General features: G+C 45.4%; 1 protein-coding gene across 1 annotated transcript in view; it reads left to right on the top strand.

Annotated features, from left to right (window-relative positions):
• Window positions 1-22750, top strand: part of RERGL (RERG like) — a 206659-nt gene that overhangs the window by 24269 nt on the left and 159640 nt on the right. The window contains exon 3 of the mRNA XM_069628393.1: window positions 17200-17273. Coding sequence (XP_069484494.1) covers window positions 17200-17273 — 74 coding nt within the window. The remainder of the gene's footprint in view (window positions 1-17199; window positions 17274-22750) is intronic.

The following is a 22750-nucleotide window of genomic DNA, read 5'->3' on the forward strand; positions in this document are numbered from 1 at the left end:
CACACCCAACCAACCCTCAATCTCTAGCCCCATCCACTCTATTCCCACCCACTGTACCCCCACCCATCCAATTCCACCCTCTCTAACTTCACCCACCCAATCCCCACTCTATTTATCCCCACCTGTCTACCCCCACCCTCCAACCCTACCCCCACCCGAGCCTACCCCCACTCGCTCTATCACTACCTACCTACCTTAACCCCACTCTCTCTAACATCGCCTACCGACCCTGCCCCTACCCACCCTACCCCCACCAGACTTAACCCGCTCTCTCTACACCTACCACCCACTCCACCCCATCACTCTCTCCTCCCCACCATCTCTAAACCCACCCACCCATCCCCACCCCAGCCTCTCCCCACCCTCTCTAACCGGCCCACCCTACCCACTCTCTATAACCCCACCTACCAAGCCGACCCCACCCACCTTAACTCCCAAACCCTTACCCCACTCTCTTTACTCCTACCTTTCTCCCTACCCCGCTCCCTCTACTGTCACACACACTAGCCTCACTCTCTCTACCCATGAATCTCACCATTACCATCACTCTCTCTTCCCCCGCCCACCCCCAATACTCCCACTCTCTGCACCCACACCCACCCTACCCTCAATCTCTTGCCCCAACACACTCTAACCCCACCCACCCAATTCCAACACTTTCAAACCTCATCCATCTGAACCCCACTCTCTCTATCCCCACTCTCTCTATCCCCACTCTCTCTACCACCACCCACCTACCATAAGCCCACTCTCTCTAATCCCACCGACACACCCTACCCCCACTCTCTCTAACCCTACCACTCTCACTACTCACACCCACCCACAATCACTTGCTCTTTGCCACCATATTTAAACCAACCCACACCACCCTCAACACACCCTCTCTTCCTCAACTGACCCTACCCCACTATCTCTAACTGCACCTAACCAGCCTATCCCCACCCACCCTACCCCACCAGCCCTATCCCTGTTCTCTCTACCCCCACCTCTCCCTACCCCCACCCACTCACCATCACTTAATCTCTTCCCACACCATCCTATCTCCACCATCTCTACCCTGTCCACCCACCCTACCCACATCCCCAGTCTACCCGCACCCTCTCTACCCCAAAATCCCCTCCCTCTCTAACCTCACCCACTGAAAACCCATTCTTTCTATCCCCACCTACCCTATCCCCATCCTGTCTACCACCACCGCCCCACACTACCCCATCCCCTGCATACCCCATTCTCTATACCACCACCCACACTAACCCCACTCTCTCTACCCAACACTCACCCTACCCCCCACTCTCTTTACCATCACCCACACTCCCTAGCCCAACACACAAAACCCTCACTCTCTCTACCCCATCCACTTTACCCCATTCTAACTAGCCCCTCCCGCCCTACCCCCTATCTCTCTACCCACACCTGCCCACCCTACCCCCACCCACCATACCCCCATTCTGTCAAAACCCCCTCTCTCTACCCCACCCTATCCTAATTAACCCCTACTTTCTCTACCACCACCCACCCTACCCCCACTCTGTCTACCACCAACCCACCTTACCCCCTTCTCTCTACCCATCCCACTCTCTCTACCCCACCAACCCTATCCCCACTTTATCTACCCCATCCACCTTACCCCCACTCTCTCTATCAACCCCCACTCTCTACTCCCACACACACACACACACACACACACCCTAGCCCATTCGTTCTACCCTTACCCACTCTATGGACACTCTCTCTAGCCCCACCCTACCTCCACTCTCCCTACCCCCCACACAACCTCCACTCTATCTACCACCACCCATCCTATACGACCCTACCACACTCTCTCTATCCCCACATTCTTTACCCCCACCCATACATTCCCCCAGATCCTCTACCCCACCTATCCTAACCCCACTATCTACCCCCACCCACCCTACCCCCATTCTGTCAAAACCCCTCTCTCTACCCCACCCTATCCTAATTAACCCCTACTTTCTCTACCACCACCCACCCTACCCCCACTCTGTCTACCACCAACCCACCTTACCCCCTTCTCTCTACCCATCCTACTCTCTCTACCCCACCAACCCTATCCCCACTTTATCTACCCCATCCACCTTAGCCCCACTCTCTCTATCAACCCCCACTCTCTACTCCCACACACACACACACACACACACCCTAGCCCATTCGTTCTACCCTTACCCACTCTATGGACACTCTCTCTAGCCCCACCCTACCTCCACTCTCCCTACCCCCCACACAACCTCCACTCTATCTACCACCACCCATCCTATACGACCCTACCACACTCTCTCTATCCCCACATTCTTTACCCCCACCCATACATTCCCCCAGATCCTCTACCCCACCTATCCTAACCCCACTATCTACCCCCACCCACCCTACCCCCACTCTCCACCCCTACACACCCTACTCCACTCTCTCTACCCCAATCTATTCTACCTCCACTCTCTCTACCCCACCCATTCCACCCTAACTTGTTCTACTCCCCACCCACCCCCACACTTTCTAATGCCCCCAGTCATGCTAATCCCACCGACTACCTGCTCTCTCTCTAACCCCACCCACCCTACCCCACTATCTCTACCCCAAACACCCTACCTCCAATGTCTCTACCACCACCCACCCTACACCCACTGTCTCTACCACCACCCACCCAACCCCCACTCACTCTACCGCCACCTTGCCTCCCCTACTCTTTCTACCCCCAGCAACTGTACCCCCTCCCCCTTTGCCAATGCTTGTACTTGTCTGGCTATAACATTTGAGACTACTATAATTGTTAATTTCCTTAAACTCACTGCCTTTGCTGATATGCCCAAAATATCTTTCAACTATAGTTTCCTGGCTGAGGTCATCCCAAACCTTGCTTCTTAATGGTATCCTAGGCAGGGATGAATTTAATCATGAATGAACAGTGTCCTCCACTGAGTAGTGCATTGTCTGAACCTTCTGAAATAAAAAAAAATAAAAAAACAACCTGCCACAATATCTTCATAGAGTTTATTTTTTTCAAAGCTATCATTCTTAACACAATTCCTTAGCCTGGCTATGCTCTTTTGGGGGCGGGCCAACCTCAGCATAGATAGAATTGGAAGGACCCACACATTTCCCCCATGCCTGAGAGTCCAGTATTATAATCCCTTGCTATAGTTTCCATCTCCACACACAAGAGCCTTATTAGCATAGTACACTACGGCATGTGGTGTGACATTATATTGCTGTACCTTTTGCCCTGTAGCATATAGGCAAGGGTTCAATAGAAGCAGACCAAACCAACTCTGAAACTGCAGAAAAGCAGATATGGCTAACCTTACTTTATACCTCGTTTCCCCTATGTGCAAACTCCATCCCAGAGAGGAGACAAACACCACTCAGAGTGTAAAGCAACCTCGCTGATATCCTCTCCACCCCTCCCCCTGAAGTGTTACCTTGCTTTATTAATGCAAAACTCATTTTATCAGCATGTATGGACACGTGACTGCTAGAAGAGAACTCTTCCAGCAAATTAAGTTCTCTCTGGAGCTGTAGGTCCTGGTATCATTGGCATGAAGTAATGCTGCCGTGGATTTATGCCCCATCCTTATGTAGGATTAATCAGTGCTTGTGAGCCAGAGTGGCAAATCAGTGAATTTAATAAAGAGGTGGTGAAATGCAACCTTGTCTGAGCCCATGCATGGGCGGATTGCTTTCATACCTGCCTGAGCCACATAGGAGCATACTTTCTACCCAAGCACATTGATGTATCTCACTCAGGATTGTTAAAACAAACTGTCACATCCATGTTCTTCACCTTTAACCAAAGAGGGACAACACAGTTTCATCCCCCTAATCACCTAGTGGCGAGTGTCAAATGTCAGCATGAAAAACATTGGTCAATTGATGCCGTTGCCTCTTAAACATCCAGTTGCCTCACAGGTATTATTCCTGACTTCTGTCAAGGTATTTTAATAATTATTTGCAAAACGTCTGTATTAAGCCATGAAGTCAATCTTTAAAAAAAAGGCTTATTTATCTCAGTGCTACTGTTTCACTGACCACCCTCACCAAGCCTTCGGCTCACCTTATATACCCAAACAGGAGAGGCAGTCACCAATCTGGGTTTCATTTATTGAGTCACTTTCATATCGGGCTCTAGAAGCCTTTGTTTCAGGTTCCAGCTGCATATCTTTCCCAAGTCAATGTTTTAATCGGCATTAGAAACCTCCTTTAAATTCCAGCATGCAACGCTGTGATCACTTTCTTAATCACACCCTGGACACCCTCGCTCATGTGAACACCTGCCTGGCCTAACACTGATGAATCAAGACTGTGTGTATGAATATATGTACATTGTATTGTAAGTACTGGGTCCTTAACTAAATGGACATCAGATGTGTGTATGTTCCTTGGCATGTTCCTTTGTCATCAAACTTCCTACTTTCTATATACTGTTTCATTACATCAGCACCCATCTCACCCCAAATAGTACAGTCAATATAACGTTCTAAAGGTACCCATGCAAAGTGACTGCCTTCTCTTTCTGTATTATTGCCCTATGTATGGAACTTTTGGTAAAAGTGTATGAGCTACATCTAAATGCAAATATACACAAAAACATTCAGCTCATGTTCCAGCATGCAGCGTTTCACCTTGTATTCGCTCTCCTAGAAAGTTTTCCTTGAAGTTATAACCAGTTGATGTGACCCATTCAATTGTTTGGCCTTCAAGCATGCAGCATTTCCACTTTTAAATACTTTCCTTTTTGGATCAAGAACATTGTATGTATGTTGGTGATGTTTATAGAGTGCAACCAGCTAGAAATCAGAGTAGGGTACAATAGAGTAAGCTGTACATAGTGAGGCTGTACATAGTGAGGGTGGGGATCAGGGCCATTTTAACAGTTTTGGGGGCCCGGGGCAAAGACAGCCTTGGGGGCCCCCCTCGCCCCCCGAAACCGATGTTTCCCCCAAAACCCATGTCCTACTCCCACCCCCCTCCAAACCCATGTCGCCCCAGCGACACGACACCCATGCCCCCTCCATATCTCGAGTCTAATTCAACAGATACTCCTCTAAGCTTTAAATGGATTATCTAGTTGTTAATAAAATATAAACATTATACATCTGTGATCTGTTTCCCCAGTAGGATTCCATATTAAGGACATTTCACTTTGTTTTTGTTTCGAATAATATAAAAAAGGGTTAACAGGAATATCCTACCCCAAAAAATAAAAAATAAACATCAAAGAATATAACTTAAAACACAATAGAATAGTGAAAAATAAGACCAGAAATTAAATGACATAGATTGAGGTTAAATGAAAAAATACATTTCATTGAAATGCTTTGTGGCGAAATGGCTGCATTAGTTTGGACATTCGGGGGAATGGACTTCATTGTAAGGAGCAATTTCATTTTATTGAGTAAACTGTCATATTTTAATAAATACAGAGTAGCAGCCATTTTTGTCTCCACATTGTGCTGCATCAAATTCCTGAAAAGGCCTCACAGTGCCTATCAATGTTTCAGAGTTGTAGTATGTACAGAATTGGTTGCATGCAATCTGCAGGTCACATAAATGATGATGATGGCAACAGCGTTTTAAGGATTCAAGTCAGTGGCTTCACTAGTAAGCCTCAGCAGCTCCTGGAGATGGACTTGGCAATGATGCTCTACAGAATGAAATGCAGAGACCGCATGCACTCCGTCTGTGTTTAATATCATAGGGCGACGATGCTCCCAATAGCTATGATCATGCGCTGCATATGTACATCTGATCTTAGATCTCTTGGTGCAGAATGTGTGTTCAGTAGTTTGTCATAACTTGCTCCCGATCAGCCAAGCCCTAGTTTAGCTTTCTGTCCAGTGTTTCTATTGGGCACACAGTTTTACCATAGCACATAAGGATGTGTAGTGTATACTGAATAATACCGCGCTATGTTAGACATTGCTGTGTCTCATTGGACAGCACTGTCCCATTCCCAAGATTTCTCGAACATATGAGAACAGCTATAACAAATAGGCAAATTGAATTGTATAATCTATAAAATACAGCCCAAAGCATTACATCACAAATATTTCACCAAATGAGAATAAAAAAAGTGAACAATGACATAGCCTAAAAGCAGCACAACATGAAAAAAGCATTGGCAATGCCAAAAGTGTTGGCTTTTGTGTAGGCATGGAAAAGGCATTTGCAAGGCAGTGACTTAGCGGTATTAACTGGCAATCGATCATAGCAGGTTCAAATAGGTGTGAGTACCTGGCCATGTAATAGCAGCGCCTAGCAATTGCCCGATACTTATATACAAACCAAAAACGTTGGCTTTGCCAATGCTTGTATTTAACAGGACTTCAGAGAAGGACACCCCGTAGTGCTTATAACTCGAATGGCTGGGGAAAGACTTGGTTGACATTTTTATTACACCAGTAGCTTGTTTACAGCTCCAATTAAGTCATTAACTCTCAGAAGACTGCTTTGAAACAACACTGGCCAGCACTTTGAGCACAAATGTGATGGTAAGGCTTGAAAAAGCTAGCTCAAAGAGATCACAGGGCCATGTGATCTGAGCGCAGAGGGGCAGGAAGTGGGTTGGAATGACCATAAGGATCAGCATGGTCATGGGCAGTCAATAGGAGGGTAAATAACGTACAAGCTGTGTGTCCCTCCTCATATGCCATTTCTCTCTAGCGGTTTTCCAATGCTATAGTTTTGGCTTACAGGTGGCACTGGCACTTTAGCCTTACCTAATAACCAGGACTCATGATGGTCATTTTACTGTAGCGAGCATGAGCCAATATTCTCAAAACATTTCTTGGTGCAAAGGACGTGGAGTGCTAGTGCATCTCGTCCTTTGTGCCAAAAAAGATTTTCCCTGCTCTAAAAGGGCGTTTGAATGTGACCATGTATGACACATTTTAAGCAGGAAGCCATATGAGGCAGAAAGAGCATTTGAATGTGAAGATCACAGCAGGGGGCTTTCTATGCATTTGAAAGCTGACCCTGTATTAAAAGATGGCATGCGGCTTAAAATGCACAGACAACAAAGACATTCCACTGCACCTGGTTGCAACAGACACAGGGAAATGTGCATTGCATGGAAGGGTCATTCCTGACCCTGTCATGAATTTATTTTAGAAAATGCAACTGCACCAGTACGAACCACTGCTGGCCCACTTACATTTCTATTCCTGAAACACAGTGACAGGCCCGCTGTTATTTAATGTGCTCCTAGCGATTGGGGGGTGCTGGGACCTGAAATGTATTAGTGATGGGACTGTGCTCCTGAGGCCAGTGTGTGGAAGGGGGCTGGCTCTGGCCAGTGTGCCTTTTGGGCTGCGTTCCACCCCACCCCCCTGAAATGTGCAGGTCACCTTTGGGGGAAAGGTAACATGTCCATTTCTAAAACTAACACAAATAAAAAGTGCATTCTTTGCGCTTTTTCCTTTGTGTTCATGTTTGAGAATCTGCCGCTGGAATGCACCTGGGTCAAAACATTTGAAAGTATTGGATTATTCATTAGCACGTTTTTTAAAACTGTATGTGAAACTTTGGCTTTGGAGCCAATAATTAAGAAAATACATATGGTGTCCATTTTCTGAGTAATGTCGTGTGAGTTCTATCAAGTCACACTGAACGAGCTTGCACATTTAAAATGATGAGGAGCGACCATGGCCTGCAGCAGAAACCATCCAGGCCTGAAACTGAAAGAGGGGCCAAGGGGACAGGAAGCAGAGTGGCATTCATTGAGGGGGTAATTACAGGGGGAGGAACTTGCCACAGTGACAGCAGGTCCCCACAAATGAGAAGTTTGGTGTCACAGACAGGCCCACACAGCACGGAGCAATTATCTGGGTGCAGTCGGAGGCCGTCTGCACAAGCCCCCTCCCAAACTCTCCCAAAGGTGTGCCCTGGGGACTCGCCCACTACAGAGGGGACTCTTCACCACCCCACAAGAGCCTGGCAATATGCCAACCAACAGTCCTTTTTTGGAGGAATGCTCTGCATTTTTACAGCCTAAATATTGATTTTTTCTGAGTCAAAGGAAAACACATCCCCCATCTTCCTCGTGCACAATCTCCCTCTTAGATGTTCTTAAAGGCCAGATGCTATACGTGGCACCAGCAATGCCATCTTTCTCTACAGAGGTGGGTGTGGGCAATCCCTATAATTTTTCGCCAGCACCTGGTATCAGGAATTCTGCCTTCTTCTATAGAGGGGGCTGTGCGAGCAAGGCCTGCCACCCCCCACCAGCACCTGAGCTCCAGTAACTGCACCTTCCTTTACAGAGGAGGGTGGTTGTCATGAATTGTTGGAGGCTGGAGCCATTTCTTTACCAATAATAGTTTTTTAGTCAATTTAAGTGGCAATGTCAGCGTGCACAGTGCACTCCTGTAATGGGGATTTCACTGATTTCAAAATAGGGTGTCTGGGTAAATTACTTGTTTGCTCATGCTCGAGGAGCTTCCGAAACCCAAGCCAACACGGCAAGGACGGTCTGAACTGTAACTTTCCTTTAATGCTGCCGCTGACATTGGGAGCTTACTGCTGCTTAAAACACGTGCCCAACTGAGACACATCTTTTTGCTAATTATGTGATTAAAGGCAGTGGTGTGTATTTCCCCTCCCCTTTTCAAGAGCCCATTACACCAAGCGCGGTAGGTATATTGTGCATTTAAACGGGGCACATTTATAAATTGCATTCTGGTACTTGTCTAAGTAGGTATCGCGGGGGAAGAACGACAAATTTGTGCTAAAGAACTGAAATCAACCTTTGCGTGCTGGTCCCCAACTACTGAAACGTATCGTGGCTGGCTTGTAACTCTGAAAGGAGGAGCCCCATACCGGTAGACCTACCCCCCCGCTGCACCCCTTTGCATTAACCCAGACACCGTAAAATAAGTCCTGCATTTATAATGTCTGCAGTCACCTGCCCCAGCACTTAAAACCCACTTTGAATGAGCATTAAAACAGGGCAAATTACTAAATTGTAGTCTCAGTAGGTGAGGAGGGGAACCAAACGACAAAATGTGCTCAAAAACTGCAACCACATTTGCATGCAGGACCCCAATTAACCCGACCCCCATCCTTTTAGCCATTAACTCCTAATTCCACCTTTCTGTTGTCCCAGTCGCCAATGGGCCCCCATTCCATCTTCACAGACCAAATTCGTTCAAGCTACAATGCCGTTATTTAAACTAATGCAAGTTTCGTATTCTTAAAACTTAGCAGAAGCACGGCGCCATGTGTGCGGCCATAACCGTAATGCATTAATGCCTCGGTGCCCTGCATAAGGGCGCTTGTTGCATGAAAGAACTAACGAGCGCTCAAATGCCTGAGGGTTCACAGTGCTATGTACCAGTAAGGAGGCACGTCCAGCAAGACGTTTACACTGCCATTCACATGGGCATGAACACTAATCTGGCCAGGATTAGGATGGATGTTGGTATCATTTGCCACCCAAGTAAGGGTAGGGGATATTAGCAAAGTGCTAGTCACAGGGCCTACATGATGTTTTTTTCCATTGCAGCTGTTAATGAAACAGCCTGCTCTAGCGGTTTCAATGGGTAATCGCATATTTCGCTATCATTCCTGCTTTTAATTAGGCACGTGACCCTTTCAATCAGTTTAGAACTAAGGCAAGGCAGGAAGCATTTTGATCAAGTGCGATTTCATGAGCTGTAATAGGCGCTATACAAATACCCAATAACATAACATATACGAGGCACAGCCGCACAACTCAAGGTGATGCCTACTTATCACAAATGTGGCTTAAAATGCCCAAGCACTGGCATCACTTGCCATGTGTAGTCTCATATGCCAGGGATAAGTACAACCTCATATAGACAGGTGCAGCATTATATCTGAAACACAATCTGAAAGGCTCAAGTACTGACATCTGTACCAAATAAAGTCTCGGGTACGCTCTACAGGTGCATCCTCACATATATTAGAGTTGCTGAATGCCAACTGCAAATAAATAAATACATTAAATAAATGAAATAAATAAATACATACATAAAACTGCAGACTCAAATAAAAGAGTACTACCTCCTTTTGCCAGGAATAGGTGCAACCTCACATGTCCAGGTGCTGCCGGAATATGCCAAGTGTGGCCTCAGATGGGGGAGGGCTGAATCTAATGTCATGTAAAGCCCGATTTGCCAGGTACAGGAAAAGGTTCACATGTCCAAGGACTCAATCATATGTTCAGTGAAGCCTCACATGCCCTGCACTGATCTACTATGCCACATACAACGGCATATAGAAGGTATAGCTATGACCCTATACATCCAGATGCCCACTGCATCGTCAAATACTGAAATGCTGCCATCACAGACGAAAGGAGGATAGCTCGGGATCACCACGCTCTCCTTGGAAACAAGACGACACGAAGCAACACAGGTTCGATCCAGGGTCGGCACTTAGAAATCTCTGGGTACTAAGCGCGTTATAAATACGCAACTAAGACATATTCAGGGAACAGCGTCTCGATGCCCCCGGGCTTTTTAAAAATGCAAATAAATAAGTGCAACATCATATGCAATGCATTGCCGAAGCAGAGTCTAGCCCATTTTAGGAGACCCTTTGTGTCCCAGCCCTTCTAGGTTTTCAGAGGTTAAGCCTATTAGGAAATTGCCTGATTCACTTGTAGGCCAGCGTGCCTCTATGAACATCTTCCAAATCATAATTGCATTTTTAAGTTGCATTGTGATATCGATTATGTAGGTCACTCAATAAGTTACTGGGCACCAGTCTGCCAAAGCAATTCTGCAGCGTGAAGTCTACCGAATTCCCAGGCAACCCATTGCGCTGCAAATCCATAACAATGGCCACTAGGCGCCATGTGTAAGAGCCACAAAACATAACACACCGACCGGGTGAAGAAGCGTGCTCTGGGAAGCTAGCCACACAATTTTAGCCTCGGAAGCTCAGTCAGCACGTGTCGCTGCCTGCTGCTGCTGGCTTGTTCTTCTAAAGGTAAGGAGGAGGCTGCAAGCTGCGCAGCAGTGCGCACTCCAGCCCAGTGGGCTGGCACGTGCTGTATTCCCTGCGGGGTGGGGGAGGGAACGCAGGGCACGGCTCGTGGTCCTGCGTCATTCTCCTCCCCCACTGTTGTTGTTCAGTCAGAATCAACATTGCCATTGGGAATCGAAACCACGGCTTCACAGGTCACAGAAATGTCAAGATTCAGGAACAGGGGCCCTGGCCCTGGCCCCTGTTCCTGAATCTTGACACTTCTGTGATCTGTGAAGCCGTGGTTTCGATTCCAAATGTTGATTCAGGGGCCGGGGCTGCACTGCAGTGCAGCCTGCATTCACACGCACATAAATGTAAAAAAAAAACACACAAAGTGTTCAGCACTGGGGTCCGGGGGCCCCCTCCAGGACCACCAGGATGGGGGGCCCGGGGCACGTGCCCTGTTTGCCCCCCCATAGAGACGTCCCTGGTGGGGATCGTCTTGGATTGCATGAATCGTAGGGGAAGTGGTCCTTGAAGAGAAGGGTTTTCAGTTCCTTCCTGAATTGTAAGAGAGAGGGATCCCGCCAGTTGGCAGGAAATGTCCCAGAGAATGGCAGCATAGAGGTTGAATGTGTGTTTTCAGGACTTCCCCTTCTTGGATTCGATTGTAGTGATATATTGACTCCTGTCAAAAATATGAATCATCTACCTAAAATTTTAACTCTTATTCCAAACCAAATAGGCCTGCTTCCATAAATAGAATATTTTTGATTTTGACAGTAATGCATTTCATACATGGAACATTCCTATTGACAGATACATTGCACAAACATTTATTCCAACTATTGGCTTAGACAGCCTTCTTTTTTTATGCAAAATTGAAAATATACAGAACATATCCCAGTTCACGTTTTTTAATGTATGTTCTATTGAGAGCTCTCTCTCTCTCTCTGTCTCTCTCTGTCTCTTTCTCTCTCTATCTTCTCTTTTTGACTTAATGTTTGTGCCTTTCCTACACTCAGATGTTCATTCTATACTGTATAATTATTCTACCTAAATCTCCATACCACTTGCCCTTCTCTCCTCCCACTCTCCACCTGCCTAAAAAAACCACCATCTCTCTTCTCACTCCTCCCTCTCCCACATGCTCCCTCTGCTCTCACACTATTGGTCCTCGCCCCCTCTGCTTTCTGCTTACCTCCACCCTCCAATCATACTCATGATTACTCTCCCCTCTCCACAGCACTACTTCTCTCCCCTCTTAACAGCACTGCTCCCCACATCCCCTTTCACTCTGTCACCTTCCCACTCTCTGCTCTGTCCTACCAGTGCACTTACACAAAATCTCATTGAAAGGTAAATGGTTTTCTCCAAAGAATCCAGCCATAATGGGTGGTAAACGTCGTTAATGGCCAACAGCAGACAATTGCGACGTAGACATTAGAGGACAGTAGTCAAAGACAAATCCATATTGCTCAATCTCCCCTCACAACAAAACATTGATCCTTGTAGTTTCTTTCCCATTATTTTCTATTGGGAGTGCGGGCTTCACCTATCACAAATGGGAGCGTTTCACGGTTTCCTGCCTGTCTGGTCATACTCAAAGAGGCATTCATAAAATGGTCAACTCGGTTACCAGTCAATTGGTCGAAAACATTTGGTCGACAGGACAATTGGTCGACACCATTTGGTCGAATGCCAAATGGTCGAAATTTTTTTTTTTTTTTACCCCTTTTTTGGTTTTTTTTTGGGGGGTCCCCCCCCCCAACCCCTTTTTTTTCTTTTTTTTTTCTTTCCCCACACGAAAACCCACAAAAAAAATATATAAATAATAAAAAAAAAATTCGACCATTTGCCATTCGACCAAATGGTGTCGACCAAATTGCAGTCGACCAATTGACAGGACACCGATCAAACTCTTCAACTCCTGGGTTTGGAGGATTCACCCAGTCCGAGTTTTGCAAGAAGCTAGAATTTGAGCAGGTCAGCCCTTATCTGGCTATAACTACATTTGAGAAACCTTCAAATTGCAAACACGCTGATGCAAGGATATAAGTTGAAGCAAAATACACTGGGGCAGCCAAGCATGAATAATATGAAAGAATAATCCAAATGGAAATATGTATGGAGCAAGGATCTGGGCAGAAAACATGTTAATGCTTTCTATGAAGAGGCCTGTCTGTTAGTAAATTAGCTATTGCTATTATCCTCCGAGCAGAAATGTGTTGACTTATAGTTATACTCTCTCCACCCACTTATCATATTGATTAGTTCTAGCACCACTATGGATGATACAATTTCCTATTCATGTTAGTCTACATTATACTACAGCAAAACAGAAGAGGTGATAGTTGTTAGTTTTAGAATTAATCTGCATGTTGATTTTAGCCGTTAGTCCCCCTAGTGACTCCTTTTAAATTTAGAAGATGAACGGGTAGGAGTTTGGAGCCCTGTGGACTCCGTAGGTCACCGGCCATTTTTGGGATCGCGAGGTGGCCATTTGAATGAGATGGTATGGAAGCTCATTGAGACGAACCGGTTGTTGAGTCGAGCTTTGCGGTAGAATGTGTTGAATGTGGTAGAGAAGTTGAGCAAGGACAGAGAACATGAGTCACCTGTGACCATGATGAGGAGTGTCTGGTCAATTACCTGGATGGTGGGAGTATCAGTGCTGCTATTTGGTTGGAAGCTGGAATGATGTTTTTGAAGTATGTTGCATTGGGTATATTTCGTTGTAGTTTGAACATGAACATTTCTTAATGATCTTTCCAGTGAAGGGTACATGGGCATAGGGTCGATAGTTTGCTAGGTCATCCAGATTGAGTGTGATTTATTTAGTAGTGGTAGAATCTGGCCAGTTTTCAGTGCATCAAGGAATATCCCTTTCTATGAGTGAGGCATTGATAGTGAAGAGGAGTAAAAGCATTCTGTTCATCAGGATGGAGACTGGGATGACATCATCATAGGACATGGCATGGAGGGATGCAAAAATGTTTTTGAGTTATTTCAGTACAAGGGTCTTGAATCTGACCTTCCATATGCATGCTCTCACACAGGCACACCTAGGCAGCCACCCATACATCATGCACTCACTCACACACACACACTTACATTCACGCACACACATGGAAAGAAAATAAATTATTGTACCTTTAATTGGTCTTCCTCTTCCTGCAGCAGCCAGTAATGCCTGTTCCTGTCATCTACAGAGGACATTGAGGCCTCCATGTCATGGGCTGGATTGAAGCCCTATCACTTCAAAAATAAATGGTTTCTTTTTGAAGTCACTCTGCCTTCAGAAAAAAATTACGCTGTAACAGAAATAATGTAATTTCCTTCTGAAGGCAGAGTGACTTCAAAAAGAAAGTATTCCATTTATTTTTTTAATGTTTTTTTCTCTCATGGGGACCACCACCCAGGACATGTAATGGTGGGGTCCCCGCACAGCGGGGGCTGCAGGGAGCCCCGCTACGCCAGTGTCTCAGAGTTGGAATGGGTGTATGCATGGTGAGTCACCAATGCTATTAGACACACCTAACCAGTTGCAGCTTGCAGATTGAATCAACTGGAATGTTCTTCAACGAGTTTCTTTTGATTAGTTCAGTAACTGGATCCAGTAGTAGCCATCTCTAACCAGTCAAAAAAATATATTCCAGGGAAAGGCCTAGGCAATACCAAATGCATTGAGCGTTTTTACTTGCACTTCATTGACACAACCATCTGTTTATTGCAATCCTCCCTGATGCTTAATGTACTGACACATGCAGTTTCACTAAGTGCCTTTCACTATCCTTTTCTGGCTCATTCTTCACACTCTCATGCCTCATTTCAAAATAAAATTCACTTTAAATAGATCCCTAAGTAAATAAGACAGTGATGTGGTGCAATTGTAGAGCTTAATGTGATTTAGATGGTTCATAACACATAATTCCATATGCAGATCATTCTCAGCTTCAAGCACGAACCTGAAAGACAGTGATACAAAGTGTCTTTAAACAATCAAATCAGCAACTATTTTAAAGAGCACAATAGATACACGTTTCATTGGTGTCGTTCACATGTGCACCACCATTTCCATGGTCATGAAAAGCGAAAATGTCCATGTTACAAATATGTATTGCAGCAATGTATTTTTGCACAGGGAAAATGCTGATGGTTGGGCCCGTGGGGCTACTTCCTTCTCGTCTCTTCTATTTTCCAGTCTTTCTTTGTGTCAGAGTTAAAGCACCATTACTCACATGCATGCATACTGTCACAGATGGACTAAAGAGTACAGCAACTTTCGAAGGGAGGTGAAGCGTTCTTATTGATTTTGAAGTCAAAGGGCTCCCTACAGGGCACCCCCTTCCCTACCCTCCCTAAGTGAGCCACCGTGCCTCAAACCTAGGGTGATCACTAGAGATTAGTAACCCTTAATATATTAGAACTGCCTACCTCAAGTCGGTGGCCTAAAGGCAAGTATCTTATCTATATGAACTCCCTCAGGCAACAATCTAGATGGTTCCTTCTGTTATAGGTCCCCAAGATGAGGAACTATAAGGGTTTTGTGCCTTTCAGGCACTCAGTTCCCACTTGATCTTATCCTCCCACGCTCTACAGCTCCTCTCCCCAGGTCTGTCTGTCATTGTACCTTTTCTCGTTGTACTCTCCTCCCTCCTACTTCTCTCACCGTCTCTCCATAACGCTCTCTTCTGTCCCTCTGACGTTCCTCTCTCCACTATCTAGCTCCACCCTCTGATCTTACTCCCTGCTACTACTACTCCACACAACTTCTCCTCTCCATGCTACTACCCTCTCCACAGAACCACACTCCTCTCCACCCACTCCTCCTACAGTCACCCTTCTTTCACTTCCTCAATCACTCCCTGTCCTCCCTCTGTCAATCTCACACGCACAACTTTCCTGCTCACTCAAACCCATTGTTCCACTCTCTTGGACCAAGTAATGCCTCATCCTCTATGCTCTTATAATAATTCTCCTCCACACTACTCCACCTGCTCCATCCTTGAGCCCAACCTGAATCCACACCTTACTGCTTCCTGTCCTCCCGTTTATCCTCCCCTTCCCTTTGCCCTCCACCTCTGCTGCTTCCCCAGGCCAACTGCTGCATTTCCTTTCTCCAGGGGAGGAGGTGCTACAATCACCAGAAGATTCAAAAGGGTTCATAAGACCCGCCCCCTTTTCATATACAGTGCCATGGGTCTCTGGCAATGGAAGCCTGCAATAGTCAATGTGCCAGTGCATGTCAGTCCATCCGGTTGGTACAACCATGCCAGTTCCACACAGGTGTGACCCCACGCAGGTGAGTGCAATGTTCCTAGCGGGTAGATTCATCTAGCAGGCTTTGCTCACAAACTTGTGCTGGGATTCCAACTGCTGTGGATCGCGTAGCGACTTGCAAGTGTCTCTCCTACCCGCTCTGCCATTGTAATGGCTGCCTACATTGTGGGTCCTGGGAGGCAAAGACAGTGGCCAGAATTGGGTGGTGCCGTCGTGGGGTACTCTTATCAACAAAATAGGCACAGGGTGAAGGGATAGGGACTGGGGCTCTTATAACTGCCATACCCGGCTGTGGGCTAGGACTGGTACTGATGTCAATCCTGTAAGGCACCCCACTCCTAGCGTCCATACTCCCACCAGGAAGGGACAGATCTCTGGCCATGTCACAGTAGATACCTGTGCTAAATTTCCCCTGAGCCAGTGCAAAGTTCATAGGTGGATATCGGGGAACAGCGTTTTGTATCACCGACAAATAGATCATTGATTTAAACGTTTGATTATTGGTGAACTGCAAGGCACATGATGTGAAGCACATTCTTGTCACTGCAACTGCAGAGGCAAAGGCATTTTTAAAGAGATTGAGAACAGATGTGTGGACAAAGTAGATGGTTTTTTTTAAAACCTTTGCAGTGTGAGGAGCAGGTCTTGAGCTAAAGATGGGGTCCGCATCCCTCAGCCATCCAGATGTGTTGGACTATGATTCCCAGGATACTTTGCCGCTGGCTAAGGCTGATAGGAGTTGTAGTACAAAACATCTGGAGAGACAAAGCTTGCAGACCCCTGTACTAAAGCAACACGTGTGGTGGGCCTTATAAACAACTCAGTGAGATCAATGCTTTTCCACATGCATCCTGTAAAATATTGCAATGTATGGTTGTTTAATAACCAGAGTGTGCTGCTTATTGACCATAGATAGTGCAGTCATTTCTTTCAAACCCAGGTGCTAATGATGTAACATGCATTTCCTTGCAGAGTGCGTCTACAAGAAGAGAATGTGCCTGGACGGGCGGCAGGTGAACCTGGAGATTTATGATCCCTGTTCAAAGGTACCCGAAAATGTCCATGTTTCAGAAGTATTGCTCTAGTGCTCCCCACCAGCTCATGATAAAAGACGAGCCCTGCTTCGCTCCGTGTTTCTGAGACCACCATTCCCCGGGAAATTCATGCGGAAATGCCATTTTATTGAAAGCAGGCTATAGTTGATCTTTCATGCCCGCACTTTTGCACTTCGGAATGCTGTTATGACTCCTAATGGAAGCTGCCTGCCGCCTTGACGTGTTTATCCTAAAGTACATTATGTACGAGGGCTGTGCAAGTGGCTGCACATCCTGCTGCAAACCATGTAAACAATGTCAGCGTTGCACCCAGGCCCTGCTTTCGGCTTCTCTTTATCAGGGGAAGCACGCGTGAAGGTCCCCTGTGGGTGATGGAGCGACACGGCTGCGGCTCCGGGCTGGCACATCCGAGCATAAAACAGGAACCGTAGGAGACTCGTTGCATTGTCGCCCTTTAGTTTGTAACACATATGCAGCTTGTGCCATCTAGTGACAGCCATTATATTGATTGCATTCATTGCGTGAAGGTAGCACGTAGTGTTCTGCGGCTTGGATTTCTTGTATTATTATTTATTTATTGTGATTCTGGTTGTTCATACTCAACGTTACACAACGTTAAACAAATCAGTGAATAAACATATCAACTACACACATGCAGAACAAATTCCCTATAAAATCAAGTTTAAAAACAGCTTTAAAATAAACAAGAAATGAATAGAGAAGAAAGGATTGCAAAAGGAAAATAAAAACATTACATCTTTTGAATGACTTCATAGCATATTCAACATTAAGTTTATCACGGACAGTACTTAAAACATATGTTAATGTTAAGGGATATTTATACTGTGCATTATCATCACTGGAGTAGTCCCCTGGCGCTGGGGCGAATCCGAAAGGGAAAAAGGGTGGGATGGGTTAGTAGGAGTGAGCGGGTGAAGAGCAAGAGAGCTGTGATGTGCTGTTGGCAGCATCAGTTTGCTTAACACTGTTTGCTGAGCTTAAGTGTGCGTTTCGTTGGCTGCCGTCATGTGCTGTTGTACGAGATTATGTGTGGTTTGTTTTGTTGTTTTTGCGGTGCAGTGAAGTGTTTATGGTTTGTTGTGCTTAGAGGTATGGTTGTGTTTGGTTTGAGTATGAGAGGTGTATGTAGAGGGGTGAGATTGTTAGGAGAGTTGGTTATTGGCATCGCTATCTAGATGTGAAACATGCTAAACTTCACAATTCTATCTAGATGTTTCTCATGCTAATCTCCACAATTCTATCCAGATGCGACACATCTGAATCTTCACAGTTCTATCTAGATGTGACTCATTCTAATCTTGACAGTTGTATTTAGATGGGAAGCATACTAATCTCCACAATTCTTATCTGGATGTGAGGCAAGATTATTTTCACATTTCTGGGTTTGAGAATCCTGTATAGTGGGAGAGAGACCTAGCTTTCACAAAGCAGTAGGTTTCACCATATAATAAATAGAGAAGGAGGCTACACTAAGGTTTGAGAATCCTGTATAGTGGGAGAGAGGCCTAGGTTTCATAATGCAGTAGGTTTCAACATATAGTAAACAAAGATGGAGGCCACCTAGATTTGAGAGTCCTGTATAGTGGGAGAAGGGGGCCTAGGTTTCACAATGAAATGCAGTAGGTTTCGCAATCAATAAACAGAGATGGGGGCTACACCTAGATTTTAGAATGCTGTATAGTGGGAGAGAGGCCTAGGTTTCACATTGCGGTAGGTTTCAACATATAATACAGTAGGTATTCATAGTATAACAGGCATAGATGGTTTGTTATACCTAGATTTGAGAGTACTTTTTTAGTGAGAGATTGGTAGTATTGTGAATTCCCTAAGAGAGCGATGCCATTTAACATTGACAGTACGATCTTAATAATCACAGTTCCATCCCATTGCAGCACCATCTAGATGTGGCTCAAAGGCTAAACTAACATTTCCCCAGAGGTGTGATACAGGTCAACATTCACAACCATATCTAAGTGTGACGTATGCTAATAATCAGAGGGGATCACTAGAAGTGAGGCACTAGCTGACATTCACAGTCCTGTCTAGTTGTTAATCTGGTTAGTGGTAACATCCTGGCCTGAAATGTTTTGAGGGGAAGTAGAGTGGCAGGGCTTCTAGAGTTCAGTGATTGCTGGACTCCCTGCCCGGGCCACACATACCTTGGTGGTCACTGCTGGTTGATGGCTGGCCACTGGCTTCACCTTCTGATACTTGCAGACACTATCTGGAGCCGCCTTAGTTGGAGCCACCCTTTGCCTCTGGGTCCTTAGCCGAAGGGGCTGCCGATTAGAAGGCTGTCCAGGATAAGGAGGATTTGGCCAACAAGGACCATGGGTGGGTCGTGGATGGCGCGACATTGAAGGGTGAAGCTGGATGCAGCTATGGAACCCGCAAGCGTCCCGCAAGAAAATGCAGCGCCATGATGGCACGGGGGGGCAGGGGGCCCACAAACACAACGCTCACCTGATTGCCAGCTGGAAAATGGCAGAGGGAGCAGCTGTAACAAGGTTTAGGCCCTGACCAGCACACACAGAGGATTTGGGCAATAAGGGCCAGAGGGAGGGTGTGGGAGGTGGGACATTGAAGGGGGAAGCTGGGACGTGGCTATGGAATTCCAGTAGAAGTTTGCAGTCTATATTACTACCCATCATGTGATAATGAGGATGTCACCTTCACAAAAAGGGCTCACTCAAATTCTTCATGTTCTGATAAAAAAATGCAAATAGTCCCAGAGAGAAAAAAAAAAGGAAAACACATCACACGTTAATAAATTGTGCATTGAAATAGTCGCTAATATGGGCTCTTAAGGACTGATGTTATTGCACACTAATATATTAAATGACACACACAGTGAAAGTTTAGGACAGGGAATTTGCACCTATATTAGCAAACACTGAATTTGGTAGCATATCAGCTACATATGCTACTTCACCACAAAAAAACAGTTAAACATTCTGTAGTGGATTCAAGTCAGCATATGATTGTATTTTCTTTAGTGAAAATATTCATTTTTAAAACAACAAAGTTAAATATGTTACTTTTTCGTACCAATGTATTGCTTTATTTAATGCATTGTTTTAAACAATTGCTTGTAAAAAAAAAATACCTTTCCGATTTAGAGAATTGATTCCATTCTGTGACAAACTGATTGATGTTTTTTCTGCACAGAAAAAAATTAATTTATGATTAAAAATGTGCTGATGAAGCACATTTTGCGCCATAATATCGTCTTTTGGTCAAATACAGGGCACACTTTTATTATTTAACGTATCTATTAAATTTAGGATAGGCAATCAAAAAATTTACCGGAACCTAAGCCATGCACATTTACGTAAGCATATGAATTCACCCAAAAAGCAGTAAACATATGTGTGCAAAGGAGAACTAGTGGAAGCTGTTGAAAATAGATGTAAAAGGGGTTTTCCTACCAAGAAAGTGAGCATGCTGCGAGAGAGTAAAGAAAGTCACCTGTGGCACATGCAAAGATCTAGGTGGAAAGTGAGCAAGCTGCAAGAGACTAAAGCAAGTCACCTGCAGCATATGCAAAGACCTAGGTAGAAAGTGAGCATGCTGCGAGAGAGTAAAGAAAGTCACCTGCAGCACATGCAAAGATCTAGGTAGAAAGTGAGCAAGCTGGCAAAGAGTAAAGAAAGTCACCTGTGGCACATGCAAAGATCTAGGTGGAAAGTGAGCATGCTGCAAGAGAGTAAAGCAAGTCACCTGCAGCACATGCAAAGACCTAGGTAGAAAGTGACCATGTTGCCAGCGAGTAAAGAAAGTCAACTGTGGCACATGCAAAGATCTAGGTAGAAAGTGAGCATGCTGCCAAAGAGTAAAGAAAGTCACCTGCGGCACATGCAAAGATCTAGGTAGAAAGTGAGCATGCTGCGAGAGAGTAAAGAAAGTCACCTGCGGCACATGCAAAGATCTAGGTAGAAAGTGAGCATGCTGCCAGAGAGTAAAGAAAGTTACCTGTGGCACATGCAAAGATCTAGGTGGAAAGTGAGCATGCTGCCAGAGAGTAAGGAAAGTCACCTGCTGCACATGCAAAGGTCTAGGTAGAAAGTGAGCATGCTGCGAGAGAGTAAAGAAAGTCACCTGCGGCACATGCAAAGATCTAGGTAGAAAGTGAGCAAGCTGGCAAAGAGTAAAGAAAGTCACCTGTGGCACATGCAAAGATCTAGGGGGAAAGTGAGCATGCTGCAAGAGAGTAAAGCAAGTCACCTGCAGCACATGCAAAGACCTAGGTAGAAAGTGACCATGTTGCCAGCGAGTAAAGAAAGTCAACTGTGGCACATGCAAAGATCTAGGTAGAATGTGAGCATGCTGCCAAAGAGTAAAGAAAGTCACCTGCGGCACATGCAAAGATCTAGGTAGAAAGTGAGCATGCTGCGAGAGAGTAAAGAAAGTCACCTGCGGCACATGCAAAGATCTAGGTAGAAAGTGAGCATGCTGCCAAAGAGTAAAGAAAGTCACCTGCGGCACATGCAAAGATCTAGGTAGAAAGTGAGCATGCTGCACAAGAGTAAAGAAAGTCACCTGTGGCACATGCAAAGATCTAGGTGGAAAGTGAGCATCCTGCCAAAGAGTAAAGAAAGTCACCTGTGGCACATGCAAAGATCTAGGTAGAAAGTGAGCGTGCTGCCAGATAGTAAAGAAAGTCACCTGCTGCACATGCAAAGATCTAGGTAGAATGTGAGCCTGTTGCCACAGAGTAAAGAAAGTCAGTGTCCAGTCATTTGTTCGACAGACAAATGGTCGACAGACAAATGATCGACGCAATTTGGTCAAATGGTCGAATTTTTTTTTTATTTATATATATATTTTTCAGGTTTTCGTTTAAGAAAAAAAAGGTTTTTTTAGCAAAAAAAGGGGGTTGGGGGGGGAGTCCCCCCCCCAAAAAAATGTGAAAATACAAAAAAAAAAAATTCGACCATTTGTCTTTCGAACAAATTGCGTCGACCATTTGTCCTGTCAACCATTTATTTTTGACCAAATGACCGGTAACCAAGAAAGTCAACTTGGCACATGCAAAGATCTAGGTAGAAAGTGAGCATGCTGCCAGAGAGTAAAGAAAGTCACCTGCGGAACATGCAAAGATCTAGGTAGAAAGTGAGCATGCTCCCAGAGAGTAAAGAAAGTCACCTGCAGCACATGCAAAGGTCTAGGTAGAAAGTGAGCATGCTGACAGAGAGTAAAGAAAGTCACCTGTGGCACATGCAAAGATCTAAGTGTACACCCGAAATGAAAAATCAGAAAAACTTGAGACCACTCTCACCCGCAGGATACATTTGCTGAGTGCAGGTGTACAACAGAAACACAGCTTTTGGCACAGCAGGGATCTTCCAGCCGAGGAAGCTGCGGGACTCTTCATGTAGGTAACCCAGCTCAAAGGCTCAATTTCACGTGATTCTGATGGTTGCAGACCACCTTGTTTGGGATGGCTG

The sequence above is a fragment of the Ambystoma mexicanum genome, chromosome 12 (assembly GCF_040938575.1).
Source record: "Ambystoma mexicanum isolate Mex_15411 chromosome 12, UKY_AmexF1_1, whole genome shotgun sequence".
NCBI lineage: Eukaryota > Metazoa > Chordata > Amphibia > Caudata > Ambystomatidae > Ambystoma > Ambystoma mexicanum.